This window comes from Spinacia oleracea, chromosome 4, assembly GCF_020520425.1.
Source record: "Spinacia oleracea cultivar Varoflay chromosome 4, BTI_SOV_V1, whole genome shotgun sequence".
Lineage (NCBI taxonomy): Eukaryota > Viridiplantae > Streptophyta > Magnoliopsida > Caryophyllales > Amaranthaceae > Spinacia > Spinacia oleracea.
The window spans coordinates 3,488,167-3,503,555 of record NC_079490.1 but is presented as its reverse complement, the minus strand read 5'-3'; the positions used below and the strand labels follow the sequence as shown (position 1 = coordinate 3,503,555).

The following is a 15,389-nucleotide window of genomic DNA, read 5'->3' as shown; positions in this document are numbered from 1 at the left end:
GGCGTATTGCGCACCCTAGCGCACCCTAGCGCACGTTAGCATATTAGCATTCACACCCAACCAAACAAAGAAACAAACCCCATCAATCAATCATCTTTCAATTTCATTCAATTTAATTAAATTTTCCAAATGCCTTCTTATCATTCCAGATTCTAGAAATTTTTAATTTATTCTCTCTCTCTTTCTCTCTCTAAAAATTTACAGATATACTCTCTCCCTCGTTCTCTCTCTTCTCATCACTTCAGTTGGTCTCTGGTAAATCCCATTTTCTCTCTCTGCATTTTAATTTCTTACTTTGATGATGGGTTTGATTTTCATTTATTATTTTCATCTGGGAGTGATTTAATTTCAGTTAATTTTAATGGGTTTTGTGTAAAGTTGTGTTCTTTAATTATATAAACTAGGTTTCAATAATGAGTATCTAGATGTATGTTTGGGGATTGATTTGATGTTGATTTTGTATTTATTTTATCATTTATTTTGTCGTTTGCATGATTTGATTGATGTTGTGTTTGTTTGAATCTGCAAATTGTTAGATCTTACAGTTAATCTGGGAAACAGTTGGATGATTGAATCTTTGAATTTGTTCAAAAAATGAAGTTATTCTGTGAAATTCAAATTGGGTATTTAGGTATAATTGTGAATTCCAATCCCTGAAGAATGAAATTTAGTTTGATGAGTTTGGACGGTTGAATCTTTGAATTTGTTCAAAGAATGAAGTTATTTTGTGAAATTCAAATTGGGTATTTACTATTTAGGTATAATAATTGTGAATTTCAATCCCTAAATAGTAAAATTTAGTTTGATGAGTTTTATTTTGAGATTATGATTGAACATTGCAGTTATATGAGTTTATGTTTTTGATAATTGCAGAGTGATTCTTGGTTTGGTTGTTGAAGTAAGTGGATTTGGGAGTTTTTCTATTGTGAGAAACATTGTGATTGTTAAGAAAAAAGGAAGGGAAAGAGAGAGGGATTGTGTTTAACGATGTCGAGTGGTGGAAATACACACTGGTGTTATCAATGTAGGCAGCCAATTCGTCCTCGAAACCGAGGCACGGTTTGCCCTATTTGTGATGGAGGGTTTGTGCAAGAGTTAGAGGAGTTACGGGGCAGTCCGGGTCCGGGTCCGGTTGGAGTTAATAGTAGTAATACAACCACCCCTTACGGAATTAGAGACGGCCCTAATCAAATACAAGGAATTATGGAAGCTTTAGACTCGTTAATGATCCGGAATAATCCCGAGCAAAGATTAGGGTTAATCGAAGCTTTAGAGTCTTTCACGGGGCAGAGAAGGAGATACGGTATTGATGCTGATCGTAACCCTTGGTTGATTTTTCAAGGCCAAGTTCCCCCCGGAAGGATGCCAATGCCTAGAAGTGGTGGGTTCGAGATGTTTTTTAATGGAAACCCGGGAATTGGATTAAGCCGGGGAAACAATGGTGATCTGTTTGTCGGGCCGGGCCTTCACGAGTTGATTGAGCAGCTAATGGTTGATAGGCAAGGCCCGGCACCAGCCCCTAGATCAGCTATCGATGCATTGCCCGTAATCAAGATCACTCGGACCCATATCCAGACCGATTCACATTGCCCGGTTTGTAAAGATCAGTTCGAGTTGGGTACAGAAGCAAGGCAAATGCCTTGTAACCACTTATATCACTCTGATTGCATTGTCCCGTGGTTGGTCCAGCATAACTCCTGCCCCGTTTGTCGCCACGAGTTAGGGTCAAGTACTCCGAGTTGCAGACAGAATTCCAATTCAAGCAGTGGGAGTAGCAGAAGAAGTTCTAGTAGCATTAACAACATCTCGAGAGAGAGAGGAAACAGTGATCAGAACACAAACAGGAGAAACCCGTTCTCTTTTCTGTGGCCCTTTCGGTCTTCAACAACAACAACCAGTAGTACCAGCAACCGTGAGTATGTTTCACCACCGAATGTGAGCAATCCAACAACAACAACAACAACGACAACAACAACAACTCACGGAGGAGAGAATCACGAGTTTCATGAGATGAATTACAGCGGTTGGCCTTTCGAATACTAGGTTAATATATGTATGTTTGTTCATTACTTTACTGTCTTTTGGTTGATTGCATGCTTTTGGGATCAATTTGGCTGTTCTAAGTCTGAATTGAAATTTTCAGTAAATATGTTGAAATTGGAACAGAAGTTGTCCTAGACAAATGACTTTGTTTTTGGTTCATGATCTCCAAGAACTTTACAGGTCTATCTACCTTTATTTTTCCTTTTTTTTTTCTTTTTTTCCCTCTAAATATTTTCTATTTTAAGGGTTAATTGCCTCATGTAGATATGTACTTCATTATTCAGCTTCTTTTTGCTGGTGTCAATAGTTTCTGCAATTTTCTCTTTTCATGAGTTTTATTCATTTGTGTCTAGTTTCTGTTAGTGTTGCAACTCGCTACAATGCTACATTGCTACTGAGGTGGTTGTGGTGTTGCCACATCTAATTGGATCTGTATGTATGGGATTTGGCTCCCCTATGTACTGGGCCCGGCCCGTCCCGGCCCGTCCCGTTTAATTTAATATGAACACCCCTGTACTACTATTGGCATACTCCCTCCGTATTTATTTAAGGGATACACTTGTCTTTTTCGGCCGTATTTATTTAAGACATACACTTGTCATTTTTAGTAACTTATCAACTCCACCATCTAATTAAATAATACATCTAATTTACCCTATTACCCACCATTCTATTAAACAAATAATTTCATAAACCCACTCCACCAAAATGACATGGTTCCCACTTGTTTATTAAAATATTTACCCAACCCCACTTGCTTTTATTATTTTATTTATTCTTTTTTTTAATATCCGTGTCCGACCAAGTGTATCTCTTAAAATAAATACGGAGGGAGTATTCATTTAGTGAGTTAAACATGTCCTATGTTTCTTTATTCGTGTCTTTCATTACAGGGACATTGTTGTAATATGAGCACCCAAGAGGATCTCGACGTACCTTATTTCGATATTAACCTATTTTCTCGCAACGTAAAATATCAGTAGCTGTTGAAAACGAGCGATTTTTTTGGTAGAAAATGCTTAAAGATGTTGAAATTCTCAACATTTTCCCTTTTTAAACATGATTCTCAATCTATCGTCCTTGTCATTGATTGTCTTAACAAAATAAAGTTTTTCCCAATTGTAAATTGGCGATCTATGACAAAATCGCCAAATTTAATCCGTGGTTTCCCAGTTTCCCTTGGTTTCTACTTGCCCGTGAAGTGGAATAATGTACACCACATAATTTATAAATCGCCAATTGAAATGGCTATTTACACCTAAAGATGGTAGTGGGGCCGGCCCAACACTAGCACGAAAAAAGCATGGCCCGGCACGAGAACAAAGTCGTGGGCTGTGGATTGTATTAGCACGACAAGGCACGGCACGACAAAGCACACCAAATTTAGTAAGAGTAGGTTTAGGCACAACGCCCAGCCCGACACAACAGCCAACGGGCAGGACCTGGGCCATGTTTTGAACTTTTCAGCCCGTCCTGCCCCGACACAATGGAGAACGGGCCTGGCCTGACCCGGACCACGGCCATCTTGATTTCCACCTTGTCGACTCTGAAACCAAACATTTTACAGATAGCAGGCTCACAGAGCTAAAGATTGTTTGCAGAAATACCGAATTAGAACATGTCAATTACTACATGTAAACCATGATAATTTATGATGGTAAAAAGGTTAAATATATATGTGCAACTTCTTCTACTGACAAAGCTTGCTATCAAGAACTCTGCTCCAAACAGCTTCTTTTCTTCCTGTTTTTTCCGGCTTTTCACGAATTTTTCATGTGTGGTTGAAGGTGTTGAGTATCTCTGATAAAATGATCCATGCAGCGCCACCCATCACTAGGGAAAGAGTAAGCTTTCCTCCGGGAACCATCTGGGGTACTTTCGGGAGTTCTGGTGAAGTTATGTATCGATCTGACCACGACATTGCTGCAGGAAGAACTCCGAAAAGCACCAAAACTGCAAGATTTCAGACGCTGTTAAAACAGCTTGACATATACGCCCTCCATCCCTAGGCCATGTCTTTATTTTAGGCCGTCTTGACAATCGCAATTTAGAAGGTGGACCATGGTGCACATAGAGCATGGTGCACCTTAAGAACATTAGTATATAATTAAAAGAATATCTGGTTAAGTTAAAAGAACATCGACATATATTTTTTTATATTTTTAATAAATTGTGATTTTTTATAACAAAAAAGTAAAACATTATATTGCATGTTCTTTTGTCATAGTGTCATGTTCTTTTGTTTATGCACATGTGTTCTTTTGGTACACATGGTGCACCATGCTCTATGTGCACCATGGTCCATAGTCCACGGATTGCTTAACAATATAGAAAAGTTTCTAAATTTAGGGCTCGTTCGGTATCACCGTCATTTTTCATTTTTTGGTTTTGTAAGTCATATGATTTAGATTGAATCATGAACTAAAAATAATCATACTGATTTTGAAAACTAACAACTAAAAACTGGAAATTACGTTGTGTGGTTTTCATATTTTGGTTTATAGTAAACAAAAAATGATTCTCGAGTACTTCTATTAGAAGTTCTCCCCTAATACCGATAATGATACCCGTAAATAGAATACCAAAGACAGCAATGGTATGGTGGAGATGTAAAACTATGTATGGTGGATAACCATGATTGTTCTGGGTCACTTTTTGTGTTTTTACAGAACTAAAAATTCAAATATGAAAACCAAAAAAAGTAAGTTTCCAGTTTTTTGTTATAGGTAGTTTTTTGTTCATGATTCAATCTAAATCATATGAATTTCAAAACCAAAAACAGAAAATTGACAATAATACCGAACGACCCCTCTTTTGCGCTCGATTTCTTAAAAAACGACCCTCTAAAATAATCTAGGGACGGAAGGAGTAGCAATAATGAAATTCGCAAAATTGGACAACTGAAAGAAGCAAAACATTTGCTTACCACCATATGTTCCAGCAAAATCCAAAGCCTTGAAAAAAATCTCAGGGTCTAACAAAGCCAGTACCAATGGTGGGAACAAAGTAATCAGATACGGAAGCGGTCTGCTTTGTCCTGCTGGGAGATTCAGCACTGCAAACACGGGGTTAGGATGAATAATCAGTCTTCGATTCCAATACCTCAGACTGTATAAATGGCAGAGAAATTACAAATACAGCACCATCTACATACTTAAAAATGAAGCCAAAACCAATAAAATTTCTACAATCTTCTCGAAAATTATGTTAAGGTGGCTAATCATAAGAACAATGCCGGTCTCATAAAGATTCTGAGCAAGTAAAGGAGAAATGCTTACAGTCTGCTAAGAAGTCAGCAAGTCCAAGAACAAACCCGATGTATGATGTTCCGATAGCAAAAATTGAGAAGGTATCAACAATGGGCTGCATTACATTAATGCCAAAAGAGAAGCAATGTGTAAAATGCTATGAACTGAATCACTGATATTATGGGGGAGGGTAATTAGATATCTATACTAATATCTAATAACAGGAAAATTTGCAAGAAATGCGGAGTGCAACATAACCCTTCTTGAAAACATCTTTTCATTTAATTTTTTAAAAATTTCATGCTCCTTCCTTCTCCTTCTCCAATTTCAATTTTCATGTCTGTTCACCACAAAAAAGAATTCATGCCCCTTAACCTCCAATAAATTTCACGCCTCTTTATCTTTAAACTTTTCTATTAATTTCAAGTACCAATTTATATTTCTATCTTCACTTTTTTCTTAGCAAAACACGAAATGAAATACATGTATTTACTCTTTTTTGATTAATTGAAAAATTAAAACTCACTTTTAAAATATAACAAAAGTCATGCATGGCACGGGATCAATGCTAGTTATCTTAATTAGTAGTTTGGGGAATAAGCTAGGTAGTTGTGCTAGGGAAATTACACTATATATAGGGATAATTAGAGAGAGAAAGGCATGTTGAATATTGTGGAGTAATTTGGTTGAACTTGAGCTCATTGGGAGAGAAATCAAGCCTCTGGAATGCTTGAATATCGGTTACTCTTGTACTTTCAGTTTATTAATCAAATCTTCATTAGTCTCTTGCTTTTTTCGGTCTGTTATCTATGCTAATTCATAGCAAATGAAATTGGTGAAGGTGAGTATAAAAAGAGCTCAAAAGACGACACTTACCCCGACAACTCCATTGCTTGCTCTCAGCTGTTGTAATGGATCAAGAATGTTCCCGACATTTGAATCTACATTTGTGAATGAACCAAGAATTACCCCGTTCCAAACAAGAAATAGAACCAGAGGAATTGCGGTTCCCATGACAATTGCAGTCCTGCAAAAGAACAGAGTTAATTCATTCCCAGAATATACCAGAAACATGAACTTCAGAAGGTACAATACGAAACAGCGCGTGGCAGGATGTGAGTATCAGATTATGCTTCTTATATGAAAAGTTTGACCAAGTAAGTTCATTTCAATACCAAGCAAGAGGATTAAGTGCAATCATATTCATAATCATTTTCTGTCTTGATCAACAAAACGTTAAAATATCAGAATTGGTGCAATAAGCTTGACGTGTACTACTCCCTCCTCTCTTAAAGATTGCCCCATATTCCTTTATGGGTGTCCTTATTTGTTTGCCCCATACCTTATTTAGTAACTTTTCTCTCTCTATCTCTCTCCTCAACGGCCCACTTTACCAACTTATGTGCACATTTTACACCCAAATATTACTAAAGTGAAGTTTGCTCTATGTGACGATCTTTTAGGGACGGGGGGAGTAGTTTATAAGTACTCCCCCTTTGTCTGAATTAATAATCACATAAACATATTACTATTTTACAGGATATCCAAAAAAAAGTTTGTTGCCTAATATAGCAATGCCTTGTGATCATATTTTCTAATGAGTCATTGATGATTTTTGTTCTGTTCTGTTCGGGATTTAGGGCAGTTCTGCTCTCTTCGGGATTTAGAGGAGTCCACCCTCGAAGGTTTTCCCTCCCTTAGACAATTTAGGTTATATAATGATTTTTTGGATTGAATACAATTCTTTACTTACAAAAACAAAAAATGATGAGAAGAGGGTAGAAATGGCCTAACCTGCCCAACTATTACAAAGGGTCTTTCTGTAAATAATGTCAAATCCTGGATTATGAATGGTTGGATCAACGATGAAATACTACAAAGTATATGTATTTCTTTGCAGATCAGTCGATATCGGTTCTACTAATTGGTCAAGAAAACATCACAAATTGTCCATAGATATGCAGCAGTGATAAGAATGCTAATCAAAGTTTCACCTTACTTTTGACAGGTCACCCTCCAAGTTTGTGCAAAGAACAGGAACCACATTCTGAACAGACCAAAGAATAGATGTGTGTCATTAACAAAACTAAAGAGGTAAATCATACTGTTAGAACTAGACCTGTCAAAAATCAACCCGACCCACAAACCCGACTCGAACCCGACCCGTTTTGTTGGGTTTTGAGCATGATTTTCCAACCTGAAAGCCAAATAAATTTCGACAATCTTTGAAGGGATGTAAGGTAATATCTCACTTACGTGGTACACATATGCAAGGGCTATGACAGGTAAACTTGAAGGCACGGCTTCAAAATTGGCTTTCAAAAGAGCATCAAAATGTAGGTCCGCGCTAGTAATAACCTGGAGATCACAAAAACATCTTCTATTCATAGAATCAAGAGAAAGGCCGTACTGTAAACCCGAATAAAATCCATATATAAAGAAAGAAGAGGGGCAATGGGAGAAGGGATATTCAGCTCATAAAGAGGAAGTCTTACCACTAGAGCTGTAAACGAAGTGACGATCCCCAATAATAAGAGTCCATTAACGGCACCTATAAATCGTTGGCTGCAAGATAAAAAGTAGAAACCAATTTAATCCTTGCATTACAAAGAACAAACTCGTGCAATAGTTTGCTAAGCTTATCAAATATCAAATATCAGAGATATAGATTTAATTCCCTAATCACCCCCACGAACCGCGAACCCAAAAAGCGAATTATAACATGAAAATGGTACATTTTCGGTCTAATTTAGCAAACGAGGTAGCGAATTGCGAACACGTACCCAGTCACATACTAGCGAATAAAGTAACAGTGGTCTCAATTCTCAAATCATCTTACTAAACAATGAAACAGCACCATCGACGAACAAGAAAAGTAAAGCACAAGGCACAAGGCACAAAGGAGATGAAAAACAAGGCATGGTCGATTATGACAAAAAAAAGTTTCTTTTGTCCAAAATGCTTCTAAAGTTGGGCCCATATCCAACCACTCACTCTCTTTTCTCGCTACTTTTTCACTCTCTTTAATATATTTGCAAAAAGGAGATGTTAAGGGCTATGGAAGTATGGAGTAGACAAACGAGCATGCCCATATATATTTTCACATTGAGCAAGATGCAGGAAATAGAGCACAAGGCTCAAACGCACCTTCCAAAGTAACATAATGCTCCAAAAGCTAGTGAAAACAACGCCGCACTCTCCCATCTGTCAAAAACGATTAAATCCATCAAAAATTGTATACTAGACTTATATGAGTACTGAACTACTGATTATGGTACAATTTGCAACATTTCAAGAAAGACCCGCTGTATTGTTCATTGACAAAGATATTTACTTATTTTTACCCAAATGACACTTGCAAAGCTGTAAATTTGTAATGTAAGCAGCAGCAGAATAATGAAAGTGGTGTACATTCCCTAGCAATTTGCCAGAGAATTTCTTATCAAGAGTGCATGTGATATGCATTCACAGTGGCTAACTCAATTCAAAATGCAAATCCAGGGAAAGTCATAAAAGGAATCACAGATCAATTGCTCAAATATATCATCAACTACAAAGTACAAACTCATAGCTGTAACTTCAAAATTGCTAAGAAAAACTCTTTGTTTCAGTTAATAGAGGACGAGCTGGGGGAGAGACTTGCATATCCGTGCTACGGCTCTACGCCAATAATCCCTCTATTCTACCCATGACTACATGAATGTTCTTTTTAAAAGAAGGGAAATGTTCTTATCCAGGAATTGCCTATAGAGTGTAGGTAAACCGTAAAACACACTACCCAAGTTTTTGAAATATTTTGCACAAAACAGGCTTTAAGAAAACAGGTACCAACATTTCAAACCTTTGTATAGGACATGGAAACGTGGGCGGAATCATTTATGTAAGAGTGTAAAGCCGAGGGGAACTAGAAGCTGTAATATTCTCATACACGCAAGGATAACAAGATCTCTATTTATTAAAATAAAATTATCTACGACTATTCAAGAAATAAAAAGTACCAAAGGACATGCACTTATACTTCACCAAATTCAAAGGGAAAAAAAATTGCTAGAAGCATAGGTCATACTGTGGAATACCAAGGTAGTTTGTCAAAATATCTGAAGAACGTGCTATGTAGGCAACAAGGAGAGCGTAATGTATAAAAATGTATGACCAGCTGCAGTACAAAAAAAAACACAGTCGTTAGTCAACATATAAATAATCCTCAATAGATTCATGAAGCAGACATAGATAAGGTAATAGATACTTAAACGTTCTTGCTTCCATAATGCTCAAAAAGTAAAAGAGGAAATGTTTTGTTGCAAAATTGAGTTAGATTAATTTTAGATTTTTCAAGACTAGCTAAAGTGACTCAATTTGAATGCCGTGGTGAATATTCCATCAAAACTAATGGCGTGAAGAAGGAAAATGATACGAATCTATATCACACTAATGTCTTATTTTCTACGTATACATCTTCTCCACTCAGCCTGATTTTTTTTTTCCTTATACCAGACACACCAACAAACAAGCTCTTATCATTTGAGTGTTACTCATTGTTTTAACACCCAATCTTTCACCTAAACTTAGCAATCTACAACTCTATGTAGACCTGGTTATTGGACAGGGTAGTCCAATGGATATAGGGTTAGGGTCAAGTTAATAGGGCTTTTATTGGGCAGGGCTCTTATTGGACAGGGCCTTTATTGGACAGGGTCATTATAGGGTCAAACTTATACTACAATTAGTTTGAAAATAAAAATAGTAATGATACAAAAAATTACATGCATAGCTTCGTATTTACTTGTACTTGCACATGGCTCTTTTGTTTTTCATTGCTCGTTTATTGACCCGCCCAATAATGACCGCTATTGACCCGCGACCCGCTTTTGACCCGCCCATTATCGACCCTCTAAAAATGACCCTTTCAATACCCGACCCTCTTTTGACCCGCACCGACCCTGACCCGCCCCGCCCGATAACCAGGCCTAACTCTATGCATAGCAAGGTCTCCATCCGTCCCTAAAAGATTTCCCAATATACCATAAATGGATGTCCCTATTTGTTAGACACTTAGACCTATCCCTTATTTGGGTCCTAGTCCTCACACGTCTCTCCTCACATGTCTCTCCTCGCACACTATTATTTAATTTAACTAAAAGACAAATTTATCTACCCACTTACTTTTGAGCATACCCAATTCTTAATAAAGTGAATAAAACATTTGGGCCAATCTTTTAGGGACGGAGGGAGTAATATAAATAGACTCCTATCTTGACATTCCAGAGCTCGGTAGAACCACAATCTTGGTGAAGGCTCTGATTATACCTATACAAACTTTACAGGAATATTCGGATGCGTATTCTGAATGTGTAAGCAACAGTAACCAGACTAACTTTGAGGTAAATGAGTTCTCGCAAGTTTAGAGCCTGGTCTAAGACAAGTAGAATGTTTTATTCTCTTTTAAAAAACGTTCAGAAATATAAGACAATAGAAGCCTCTCACGCACATAAATAATACATAACAAAAGTGTCTTACCAAGCGACTTGGACTCCCACTGACCCTATGGTTCTCTTTGCCATTGACACCTGAAAACAATATCCAGACAGTCACATGTCTGCATTAGAAAGGCTTCTATTGTCTGCAACCATTCTTTCTTCAAAAAATCTACTGAAAGCCGACAGTATAAATGGAGATTTTATAGACCAGGTCATGATAAGTAGTGAGAACAGTTAAGTTAGGTAACAGTCTTGAGAGAAGACTACCCTAACTTTTGGTGTATCTTTTTTTGAAAAGAAAAAAAAAAAAGTAGTGAGAACAGAAGCATAATATCCTCAGTCAATGGGTTGTGCTGCAAACTTGTGTACAGATCATAATTGCATTGGGAGAATAGATGTGCAATCCTCTCTAATCAAATGATTATGCTGCAACCATTCATATTGCATGATTCAGCATTCAGAAAAGCCAAAAAAAGCGTCGTAGAAAGGCTGCTAAATACCAGGTCTGATTAGTTGTTTTTAATCGTGTTTATGTATTATAGTGATCATATTAGCAGGAAAATAAGAGAGTTGGCAGAAATTTAGAGGAAAGCTAAGGATATTTGTATTAATTAATCAAGAAAATTAATCAATACAATGGGTATCACAATTCGAGGGGTGAGTTCCTCCAAGCAAGAGTTTCCACTCAACAAATAAACATACCCCCTTCTGAATGGCTTTCCCCCATCTATAAATTACAGTCACAAAACTTCTATATATTCCGGTAACCAACTGCTTACCCAAAAAAGTTTTCTAACAAACTTAAGAAAAGACTTAATTGCCCTTATTTCTCCTTGAGTAGGTATAGATGATGGGAGGACTGACTTGACTCGTAGCAAAAGACAAACCAGATCCTATGGTTCATTCACAGGCATTTTTTACTTACGTGTTTCAGAAAAGCAAACATTTAACTTGTTTAAGGATCTGCTGACTTCTAATGGAAAGAAAACGGTCCCTAAGAACTGATGGACAAAAAATGGAACATTTCTTTGAACCAAATGAGACTGACGTATGAAAGTTCCTATAAACCACAAATATCAAACATTCCAAACAAAAACTAAGTTCGAAGTCCAAAAAGAATAATGCATGATATTTGATTTGATCACTACAATGATTTGACAGTTATGCAGAATCACAAGGGGAGTGAAGTGAAACTTGCTAATCACTTGGTTGTAACTAGATGTATTTTCTTGTCCATTCAAATTATTAACAATCTGAAGATAATGATAAGGAATAATTTACCAAAGAGACACCACCAGAACCCAACTCGCACATTGTATTTACGTTGACTTCAGCGATAAGCAATCCAGTTGTAACCTGCATTTGTTCAGGAATATTGTTAGTTTCTTCCACCAGTACATGAACAATATTCAACCATGACAATCAAATACATGAATTCGCTGCAAAAGAGGCAGAAAGAAACTATATAGCTATGGAGAATAGATATTAGAACACCTTAGTGCCAACTGCCAAGCCCTTACCATATATACCCAACAACCAATGCACGCGACAGCAGAGGCAAGAAACCCAGATTCTTGTGTCACAGCAGGAAGTGCTAAAATCCCTGCACCTATCTGTAAAGTTGTCACAGAAAATGAGTCATAAAAGAACAGAAAGGAAAAACATAGTGAAAAATGGATAATAAACTAATCAATATCATATCAAGGAACATGTAGTAGAGGAAGCAATATATACACCATACAAAAAGAACAAACTTGAACATGTAAAAGCAATATAGTATAAGTGTATAACGCGATCAAAATGCCATTTTCAGAATGCTTCCACCGGTCAGATGCTTCATTGAAATGTTAAAGTTCCAAATAATCATCACCATAGTATTAGACAACAAAAGGTATTGCACGTTTATTGTACACCAAGATAAATTTTACCCAGTTTTTTATAACTTTTAACTAGTTTTTTGTAACTTATAATATAATTTGATCAACTTTTTATATCATATAAAAAACAGTTGATAGATAAACATTTTTAAAGAGTTAAATGATTAATTTTATACATTATTAGTGATTTTGAAAAAACAAATTTTATTAAAATACAAAAATTTATCACTAAAAAATAGATAACTTTTACCTATATAAGGGTAACTTTTAAACATTTTGAGTTGTTTACTCAAGAAAATAAGAATTTGTGATTAGACAATCCCAATTTGAAAAGAGCATAGTGTAATCACCAACACGCACACACACGCACACGCATATACACACCCCAGCATTAGGAAACTAGAGACAGGATATTTCTTCTAAGCATATAACATTAGAACATTAGGAAATTACAGGACGGGACATTTTTCCAAGGCATGGAATGTACTAACATTGCCACTTTCACTTGCATTAATCCCATAACTAGGAGGTAAAACTTGAACATGTAAAAGCAATATAGTATATCGCGATCAAAATGCCTTTTCAAAAACTGTAAAAGCTCGATTAATCCCCCAAATCTGAACATGTAATTGCAATATAGTATATCGCGATCAAAATGCCATTTTCAAAAACTGTAAAAGCTCCATTAATCCCCCAAATCTGAACATGTAAATGCAATATAGTACACCACAGCGCGAATCCACAATTAACATTCCAAGTGATGTGTACCTATAATTACTCCAACATTCTTAATTTTCACTAAAAAAGCTCAAATTTCATTCAATAAGCTAAAATTGGCAACTATAGCATACCGTAGTGCCTGCCACAAGGAAAATTGAACTGGTAACACTACCTGCCAACAAGGTAAAACGAAAAGGAAATAATCAAGAAAACAATCAAACGTCAACCTAAAAATCCAATCTTTAATTAAGCAATAAGAGGTAAAATTAAGCTAAAATTCAAACCAGGTTCATGCTTCAAAGTGGCTTGATTAATGTTTGAAAACAACCTCTCAAATTCATACTTTTGAACTTCTTTTCCTACTTCTTCTTCCTCTTTCTCTACTTGATTAAGTGAATTTTGGGTGGGTTGGCTTTGTTTTTGAGAAAAACATCTTAAGCTGGAATTTCTGAGGTGATTGGACAAGTGGGTATTGGGAAATTGGGGAAATTGAACAGAAATTAAGGGTTTAATTTGATGAAAATGATGGTGGTGACAGAAAATTTGGTTGGTTTTGGGGTTAGAGAGGGCAGTGTTAATCAACGCCATTTTTCTGTCATCAAGTCAAAAAATTCCAAGAAATTAAGTTGGTTAATTCATGAGTTACTGGAATGGGCCACGTTATCTGCAATAAGATTCATTTTAGTTTTGTGGTTTTGAGGAGGATGACAATTGACAAGTTCGGGTTTTTTTCGGTTCATCGTACAAAGTATTGACCCCAATTCAATTTATTTATTTTCATATGTTCAAAATTATATTAAGGTCAAGTATACTTAGAAGAGTAATATCAATCAATTTTTAGTTGGTAGTCTCACATTCTTAGCTACTCCCTCCGTCTCTTTTTGTTTTTTAAGTTTTGTTTTTCACGCGTTTTAAAGAATAATTCATTTGCATTAAAATCCCTCAATTTTTTTATTTAAACGAGATAAATTACGTTTATTTATAATGTTTTTACTTTTATCAAAATTCTGATATTGGTAATTGAGAAAAAATTTAATATACCAATGAAAAAGTGTGAGAGATTAAATGACTCAATGAATTTGATTGGTTAAAATAATAATTGGACACAAATTTTGATAGAATATTAAGTTATTTATGTGATAATATAAAAAGAAATGTAAAGAACATTTTGAAATACCCAAAAAGAAAAACGTAAAAAACAAAAAGAGACGGAGGGAGTAGTAATTAGACTCGGTACAATACGATGTATTTTCTAAGAGTTCGTAATTCTTACATGATAAAATTCGTTAAATACTATCCCATAGACATAGACATAGACACATAGTAGAGACTCAAAACAAGTTATATTCATATATGTAGTAATAACCTAATTAATCATAATATAACACCTTTTAACAAACACAAATTCTTATTTACAATGGGTGTACAATAAATATTGTACACCGGAGTAAAAGTTAACTCAAAATGCTTAAAAGTGAAGCTTATATATGTAAAAGTTATCTATTTTTTAGTGATAAATTTTTTCATTTTAGTTAAACTTATTTTTTCAAAATCACTAATAATGTATAAAATTAATCATTTAACCCTTTAAAATATTTATCTATCAATTTTTTTACTAATATAAAAGTTAATCAAAACTAGGTTAAAGTTACAAAAAAAGGGATTAAAGTTATCTTGGTGTACAATAAATTTATTGTACACCTTGTGCGCACAAATTCTTGTTTATAATGGGTGTACAATAAATATTGTACACCGGAGTAAAAGTTGACTCAAAATGCTTAAAAGTTACATTTATATATGTAAAAGTTATCTATTTTTTAATGATAAATTTTTTCATTTGAATAAATATTATTTCTTCAAAATCATTAATAATGTATAAATTAATCATTTAACCCTTTAAAATGTTTATCTATCAACTTTTTTATTTTATAATATAAAAGTTACAGAAAAATAGGTTAAAGTTATGAAAAACTGCATAAAAGTTATCTTGGTGTACAACAAATTTATTGTACACCTTGTGCGCG

General features: G+C 35.4%; 2 protein-coding genes across 2 annotated transcripts; one reads left to right on the top strand and one right to left on the bottom strand.

Annotated features, from left to right (window-relative positions):
- Positions 1–27: 27 nt before the first annotated feature.
- LOC110783375 (probable E3 ubiquitin-protein ligase RHC1A) lies at positions 28–2,366 on the top strand. The gene is made up of 2 exons (XM_021987710.2): positions 28–255; positions 874–2,366. The coding sequence occupies exon 2, from the start codon at positions 988–990 to the stop codon at positions 2,041–2,043; it is 1,056 nt and encodes a 351-aa protein (XP_021843402.1). The 5' UTR covers positions 28–255; positions 874–987; the 3' UTR covers positions 2,044–2,366.
- Positions 2,367–3,619: 1,253 nt separating this feature from the next.
- LOC110783374 (uncharacterized) lies at positions 3,620–14,071 on the bottom strand. The gene is made up of 14 exons (XM_021987709.2): positions 13,650–14,071; positions 13,497–13,537; positions 12,289–12,381; positions 12,050–12,124; positions 10,809–10,858; positions 9,358–9,447; positions 8,439–8,495; positions 7,787–7,856; positions 7,548–7,649; positions 7,286–7,338; positions 6,168–6,318; positions 5,322–5,406; positions 4,970–5,098; positions 3,620–3,996 (listed from the first exon to the last, which is right to left on the bottom strand). The coding sequence occupies exons 1-14, from the start codon at positions 13,951–13,953 to the stop codon at positions 3,815–3,817; spliced, it is 1,482 nt and encodes a 493-aa protein (XP_021843401.1). The 5' UTR covers positions 13,954–14,071; the 3' UTR covers positions 3,620–3,814.
- Between the last annotated feature and the right edge of the window lie 1,318 nt (positions 14,072–15,389).